At 40.5% G+C, this 8,086-nt stretch overlaps 1 protein-coding gene across 1 annotated transcript; it reads left to right on the top strand.

Moving 5' to 3' along the window:
• Positions 1 to 1,681: 1,681 nt before the first annotated feature.
• On the top strand, positions 1,682 to 2,220 carry LOC106755355 (keratin, type I cytoskeletal 9-like). Its single transcript, XM_014637499.1, has 2 exons — positions 1,682 to 1,976; positions 2,060 to 2,220. Exons 1-2 carry the CDS (start codon positions 1,682 to 1,684, stop codon positions 2,218 to 2,220), a joined length of 456 nt encoding a protein of 151 aa, XP_014492985.1.
• The last annotated feature ends 5,866 nt before the right edge of the window (positions 2,221 to 8,086 follow it).

Raw genomic sequence — 8,086 nt, 5'->3', positions numbered from 1 at the left:
CTATATTGGAACTGATTACCCATATATTTTGCCTCTTCTTGCATCCCTCCAGGCACCGCACGTTGACCATTAATATGGTCAGCACCACAGAAATCACAAAGTTGTTGAGCCTGAGACACATTCCTGATCTCCTTTGGAAGTTGAGTGAGAATCTTGGTCAAATTATAAGGTTTATGAGTGAGAAGATGATTCTGAGCTAGTAATGCATCATTAGCAGGTAAATGTACAACTCCCCTCTTTTGAGCTATTGAACCTCTTTCACTATGCGTCTCTTGTTCATTCATCGCCATACTTTCTGTCAAATCATAAGCCTTGTCCTCAGTCTTTCTCTTTATGTCGCCTCCAGCTAAAACGTCTAACATCATCTTAGACTGTGTACTAAGGCCTCAAAGGAATGCAAGAACCAAAGTCATTTTATCAAACCCATGAACAAGAGTTTTTCTCAATAAGCCTTTAAACCTATCCCATGCCTGTCCAAGAGTTTCCTCCATCCCCTGTCTGAAGGAAGAAATCTCCATCTTTCCTTGACTAATTTTCGACTACGAAAAATACTTATTCAGAAATTTAGAAGCCATAGTCTCCCATTTTGTGAAGGTTCCTTTTGGGAATGAATGTAACCACAACTTGGTGTTGCCTCCAAGTGAAAAAGGGAACAAAGTGAGTTTGATCCTGTCGTCTGAAACTCCAGTTATCTTTATTGTATTACAAATTCCATTAAACGTTGTCAAATGATCATATGGATTCCCATTTGACAATCCATGAAATTGGTTGCTCTGCACTAGATGGATTAACGCAGGATTCATCACCATGTTAGTTGTATTGTCCCTTGTCATGGCTATACTGTTAAAGTGCAACGGTCCAACAACATTTGATTCGTATGCAAGTGTGCGTCTAGGAGGAGCTTGCTCTGCCATCTCTTCTCCTGTCCTGTGTGAAGATGCCTCCGGTAAGGATTGTAATAGCCTTTCAGGAGAGGGGAATAGTTCTCTAGACGGACGTCGAACTTTCTTTCCCATCCTATCACTCAATCCTTCTAGAAAACGTTGACTTTTCTTACTTCTGGTTTGAACTGCTTCCTGCATACACAAGAAACAAAAACCCTCAAAGAATTTTTATATAAAAAATAAAAATAAAATAAAAATAAAATTAAAACAAAATATATACAAAGTCGAATTTAATCAATTTACACTACTTGAAAAGTTAAACCACGAGTCCCCGACAACGGCGCCAAAAACTTGTTAAACCCCTGACAAGTATACCAGATCGTATCAAGTAATAATAGATAGTAAGTCCAAGATCATTTCCCAAGGGACTCTTAGGCCTTATCTTTCATGTAAATTGATTGCATAAGACTTAAGTAAAAATTTAATTTAGGGTTTTGAATGCAAAATCTAAAGGTTAAACCCATTCGTTAGTCCCTATTTTTGCGTTTTTGTCCCACATTAGTCCCCGTTATATTTTTTGTGCCAATTAAGTCCCTAATTGTGTAAAATTGAAAGAAATTGACCCTTACCGTTAAATACAGTTAACTGAGTTAAGTCATGTTACCTGTACGGGTGAGGTGGCCACATACTGTGACGTGGCAATGCAGAGAACATGTGATGTGTTTTTTTTTTCACGTGTCAGTTAAGTTAAAATTTTGAGGATTTTAACCTTATTTTAAAATTAGGGTTAGTGTTAAATGATTACACGTGCAAAGTCAAGAACTTTTCTTGTTAATAGTTTTGATGTTTATCTTTCGAATTTGGTTGTGCAGAAGGGAGAAGGTGTGGGAGAAGGTGGTGGAGTTGAAGGTCTTGGTGATGGAGTAGGTGGAGAACGTTTTGGCGGGGGAGAAGATTCATCTCACGGAGGTGGCGACGGAGAAAGGGGAGGTGGTGGAGAAGTAGAAGGAGTTGGTGCGGTGAATGAAGCGGCGTTGGTGGAGGAGGGGAATTCTCCGGTGCCGACGGAGGAGATCTTTTCGGCAAAGAATGGTAGGTGGAGGAGAAGAGATTTTTGGGGGTGGTGAAGACTCTGCTTGGGGATTTTCGGCAAATATTTTTTGGGGATGGTATAGGCGATGATTGTGAAGGCCGCGACGGAGATTCCAAGGGTGGCGAAAAGGGGATTTTAACATTTCTTTTAAAATTTAAGCGCGATGACTGTGGTAATCTACGACAGTTTTGCAGTGTTGGTGTGATTTCAATTTCATTTGAGGTTTCTCTGGTTCAAATTTAGGTAGCTAGCTCGTGAAGAAGATGGACATGGTGAGATGTTGATTGTTGCGCGAATTTGGTTCGTGGTTCGATTTGGGGCTTTTCCGATTGCAGGGTTTGATTTGCGATTTTGTTGGAAGTTCGAAAGGTTGAGTTGTTTGAAGGTGTGTGTTGTGGTGCATTGATGATTTGGGCTTAGGGTTCATGGATTGTGATTTGGAATTTGTGGAATTTGTAGGTTTCGTGGTGGAGAATGACCATGGTTGTCTCACGGTGGTTGTCGCCAAAAAAGGAGCGCACTTTACGAACCTTTGTCGGAGATCCGTTACCCTCTGACGCGACTCTTCGTCGGCGAGCATGGACACGCTCTCGCTCACACTGCTCACTTCAGAAACCTTCTCCGCATTGAATTTGGGCTTCCATTTGGGTGTTTCTGACAACACTTCCTTCACAGTCTCTTCCTCCGGTGGCAGTGCTCTGTTTTCTGAACCTATAACAGTAAATCTCAGTGGTGGCTCACGAGGTTTGCTTGAGGGTAAAGAACAAGATGTTAAAATCTTAAACCAAATCCCCAATTTCTTAATTTTCTGATTACCTTCACTAATAACACTAATAACAGCCACATGCATCATAAAAGACACATCAAAGCTTCTGTCCACGCCACGTAACAAGTAAAAGACAGCTCACCCTCACAGCTAGGCTGAAAGTTAACCCCGTTAACTTGATTTAACGGCAAGGGTTAATTTCTTTCAATTTTACAATCTTTGGGACTAAATTGGTAAAAATATAAGACGGGGACTAAATTGGGACAAAAACACGAAAATAGGGACCTCTGAAGTGGTTTAACCAAATCTAAAATAAACATGCAAATGCAAATTGAATCAATTTGCAAATAAAAGATATGTATGAATGGGGTTGTTGGCGTTTACAATTTCATCCTTATCCACCCTCTTATATCTACTATTCTTTTTAAATTCCCTTTATCATCAATGTCATGCAACTTTCTAGATTACTTTAAACCTAATTCCTCGGTGAAAAGAGCCTATTACCAATTACTAGTTTACCATTCCTAGTCTCCCTAGCAATTACCAACACATTAAGTACTGAAGCTTAAAGCAATCGATCGTCCTTCCCCTATTCCTAGGCAATATTTCATTATCAAGAGAATTCTTATCAGTTCTAGATTTCCCCGTACGTTCCCATATCGACAAAATCAAATATCATAACACTGAATAAGTTAAACGATGTAAGCATTATCATCAAAAAAGAAAACCCAAACAATTGATAATAAGAGCATGTGGATATAATAAGAAGTTTGATACAAGAGAGTTTCAAAAGGATTTACATTGTTCCCCAACAACAAAGAGATTAGTTCACCATAGACATGGTGAAACTAGATGGAATTAATGGAAAAGATGAAAGAGTAAACCCTAGATTTGATAAATTAGAGCCTAAGCATCCAAGAAACTACCTCCAAAGAATGTAAAAGGTGTTCTGAGGTCTTCCTCTGCCAAAAGATTACTCTGTGGGTCGCACTGGGGCTATTTATAACACAGAAAAGTAACAGAATTTTGGCCCAGGCCCATCATTTAGGTGCTCAGCCCCCAATTGACCGCTCAGCGGTGGCCCTCATAATCGTAGGGTGCTCAACGGTTGTTAAGTCCCTGGAAAGTGTACCAGATCGTTATCAAGTAATATAAACGGGTAAGTCCGAGTATCGTTTTCCGAAAGGACTCTTAGGCCTTAACTTTTATGTAACCTAATCGCATAAGACTTGAGAAAAGAGAATAAATTTGGTGGTTATATGCAAAGCACAAAATTAAACATGCAATGAAATTGATTCAATTGGTTTTGAGAAACTATGGATGAATGGTGTTGTTGGGGTTTACAATTTCATCTTATCCACTCTCATATATCTACTCTTCTTATTTACTTCACTTATTTATCTAATATCCATGCATACTTTCTTATTTACCCTTAACCCAATCCCTTTGTGAAAAGAGCCTATTATTGATTACCGGCTTGCTATCCCTAGCCTCCCCTAGTAACCAATAATGCAATGTGATCTGAAGCAAATACAATTGACCGTCCTACCCCTATCCCTAGGCGATATTGGCATAATCAAGGAATTTCCCACCAGTTCATGACATTACCGTACGTCTGTTGACTCACTGACAAGTGTACCAGATCGTTCAAGTAATATAATCGGTAATGCCCGATATTGTTCTTTCCAAGAGACTCGAAAGGCCTTATTGTTCGTGTGAATTGAAATCGTAAGACTTGTAGAGAAAAAATAATTGTTGTGGATGCAAAAACAAAAAATAAACATGCAATGTGTTTGATTCAATTGACGAAAAAGACTATGGATGAATGGAGTTGTTAGGGGTTGACAATTTCATCTTATCCACTCCCTCTTATCTACTCCTCTTGTTTAATGTGCTTGATTATCTAATTGTTATGCAAACTTTCTTGGCCTACCCTTAACCCCGATCCATCGGCGAAAAGAGCCTATTACTAATTACCGGCTTGCTATCCCTAGCCTCCTCTAGCAATTAGCAACGCATTACCAAACAGAAGCAAAAACAATTGATCGTCCTACCTCCCTATCCCTAGGTGGTATTTCATTAATCAAGGAATTTCTCACCAGTTCATGACAGTACTGTACGTTCCCGTATCAATAGAGAAAAAAAACAATTATCGAAAGAGTTAAACGATAAAAGCTTTAAGCGCAGATGAGAACCCAACAATTGATAATCAAAGCATATGAAAATCATATAAATAAACAAGAGTTTCAATAAAAGAGAGTTTCAAAAGATTACATTGTTTCCCCCAACAACAAAAGGGATTAGTTCACCATTGTCATGGTGAACTTAGATGAAAATAATGGAAGAATGGAAGAGCAAACCCTACATAAGATGAAAAGGAGCCTAAGCATCGAAGAGATCTTCTCCAAGGAGTGAAAATTAGGTCTGGTCGCCCTCTTCTGTCAAAAGAATGAGAATGAAATCATAACAAGGCTATTTATAGCTAAGGAGCGTGACAGAAAATAGGCCCAAGCCCAGCGGACAACCGTCCGGCGGCACACTTATGCCGCCCGACAGTTTGCCCATAATCGCGCCACCGCCCGGCGGCAGGGGTCCACCGCCCGACGGTTTGCCCCTAATCGCAAATTCGCCCAGCGTCCACGCCAGGTGCCTCCTCTTCGCATTGGACAGCAAACAAAACAAAGCTTGGCTTTCTACTATTTCATCCAATGGTTCAACATTCCTAAAGTACATGACAAGAACTACTCAACTTCAGATCTTCAGTGAAGTCAAATCAAGATGCACACATGCTTCCAATTCAGTTCATTTCACAAGTTACTCAACAGATGTTACACTTTATGAATGATCAATCCACTAAGCAAAGATGCAATCATGAAATTTGGAAATTCTCACTAGGCAAGTGTGTCACTCAATCACTCAAGTGTTTAGGGTAACACTCCAACACTCTATCATTCACAAGTCACATGAAACAAAATTTCCCTTCATCTTAAACAACCTAAATCCTTACATGCAAATGCCATCAAAATGACTTTTCCAAGGCTTGTAATGAGGTTGGGCTAACAAGAAGAATTGGTTTTTCTAGAATGCAAAATCCTTGAGTTAAGAGAGCTATCATAGTATTCAACATTTAAGCACAACTCTCTTCCTCACCAATCTCACTTATTCCTAACTTTTTCCCTTTTCTTTTGCATTGAGCCCATCTTCATGCTTTTCTTCTTTTCTTTTCTTTTTCTCATGTATTTTTCTTTCACAACATTTGAGCTCAATGCTTTTTCAATTGCCTTTCAATTTCCCCCATGCAACCCCAAAACTTGAACCTTTTCAGCACATACAATTAAGCTCATCCAAACTCAAGGTAAAACATTTCAAGACAAGGCTTCACATCCTATTTAAGGCTGAGGTTCAAAAAGGGTATAATATTTTCAAGCACTTTGGGTGAAAATTTGGCTAGAGAAGGGTTTTCAAAAATGGCCTTGATCATATGACATTCATATGCAATTCAATCAATAATCAAGATTAAGGCAATATCATTCATGTTTTCCCGTGAACAATACATACAACAATGAAAACTCTGGAGCTCAATACCTCACACAACATGCGTTCTCACACATTATTCATTCATACACCCTACTTAGCATCATAACCACAATCATAATTCATCACCCATCTGTTTCACATAATATCAACATGCAATGCAGCTCAATTATCATTCACATCAAATCATTATCAAATAGGCTCATCATGCAAATTATTCAGTCAAACATCTTCAGAAAAAGTATTCAAGCCAAGCATACACACTAAAAATAAAATTCACCCTATTCTAAGAATTTAAAATGCAAAAACAATAAAAAGAAAAAATAAACTCCTACAATGTCATCTGAATCCTCCTGGCTCCCATCATCAGCATCCCCATCGGTGTTTGGTGCTTCAGTACCAGACTCACTGCTTTCTGCCTGCTACTGAGGCCAAGCCACTGCTGTATCAAACTCATCCATGGTCCACCGATGTACTGGTGGATGATCATACAATCCGATTATCATCTTGGCAGTCGTTGTTTGTCCCCTATAAAGGGCCTCCATCCTAGACTCAACCAGAGACATATACATGTCTCGCATCTGAAATGGCGCATCATGATGTGCTGGTGCATCGCCAGGCACCTGCTCCTGCTGTGCTGCAACTCTCCTACGACGTCTCCTGGGTGCTACTCCTGCTGCCCCTGCCTCAGTGCAATATTGATGGAAAGAAGATGCATCTATAGCATTTTTGGGTCTCTCATATGGTGGAACTGCAGTGTCCACCCCAGCCCGTCGACATAGAAAAGTGATCAAAGATGGATGTCCCAATGGCGTCCTACTGCTCACTGTGGTAGCACAGCTATGTATCTCGTCGGCGATGATTTTGTCGACGTTCACATCCATCTGTCTTATCAAGCAGAAAATGAGAAGGACCCTGTGCATCGTGACGTTAGAGATATGAGAGCACGGTTGGATATTGGCATGAGTGAATGTCATCCAGTATCGTGCCAAGGGCGTTAAATCCAATCTCCTAATGTTGACCGGTGCTCCATTAGGATTAGCCTGAAAATGCCTTCTAGGGAGGCACATGACTCTCTCAATTTCAGCAATGTCACCTAACAAACCAACCTGTGCTGCATACTGACAATGCTCAAAAGGCTGTTTATGGTGTCGGGGTCATACTTGATAACATGCCCCCTCACAAAACTCCTATACCTCCTAATTGCAACTCCACCTCTGGATAAGGCGTTGGTGTAGAATTCCTTCACCAACTCAATACTAGCTAGTGTCGGGTAGGTAGTTAGCCTCTCCCAGTCACTCCTCAAAATCTCTGCTCCAAATTCAGGAGCTAAGTCAGGGATGAAAGAAGCCTTCCTTTCCATCAACAATCTCCTCTCCTGCACAGTGGCGTAGTGGTCCTCATGTTGTTTAGAGAGGAACCTCTGAGAATCAAATCCACTTGGCCTTTCAGGCTCCTTCCTCTTGCTGCCACCAGTGCTTCTCCCCCTTCGTGATGCTGATGCCATTCCTGCATAAGATAAAATTCAAAACAAACCACAAGAATTCATCATTTAGAAGTTAATACATTATTCAACACTTTTAGACTGAACACCATTCAAGCTTTGAGGGTAAAACAGGCTCCCCCTCCTTAACTCTGCACCAAAATCAAGCATTCAGCAAAAATGCAGCAGACCGCCCAGCGTCCAAGATGATAGCCCGACGGAATGCCTCTGCAACAACACCATCCGGCGGTGAAAGATACCGCCCGGCGATGCGAAAGGGTTTTTCTAAAAAATGCTTTAAAACAACCCTAATCTCCACTCAAACA

Source organism: Vigna radiata, unplaced genomic scaffold (assembly GCF_000741045.1).
Source record: "Vigna radiata var. radiata cultivar VC1973A unplaced genomic scaffold, Vradiata_ver6 scaffold_252, whole genome shotgun sequence".
NCBI classification, from domain to species: Eukaryota; Viridiplantae; Streptophyta; class Magnoliopsida; order Fabales; family Fabaceae; genus Vigna; species Vigna radiata.
The sequence above is the reverse complement of the archived record's forward strand: the minus strand, read 5'-3'. Positions and strand labels throughout refer to the sequence as shown.

What these genes read in the sequence shown, in the direction of transcription:
- LOC106755355 (XM_014637499.1), top strand. Translation starts at nt 1,682, where the DNA reads ATGATTACACGTGCAAAGTCAAGAACTTTTCTTGTTAATAGTTTTGAT. An exon ending in GATCTTTTCGGCAAAGAATG is followed by an intron (nt 1,977 to 2,059) that starts GTAGGTGGAGGA and finishes GGGATGGTATAG; the next exon opens with GCGATGATTGTGAAGGCCGC.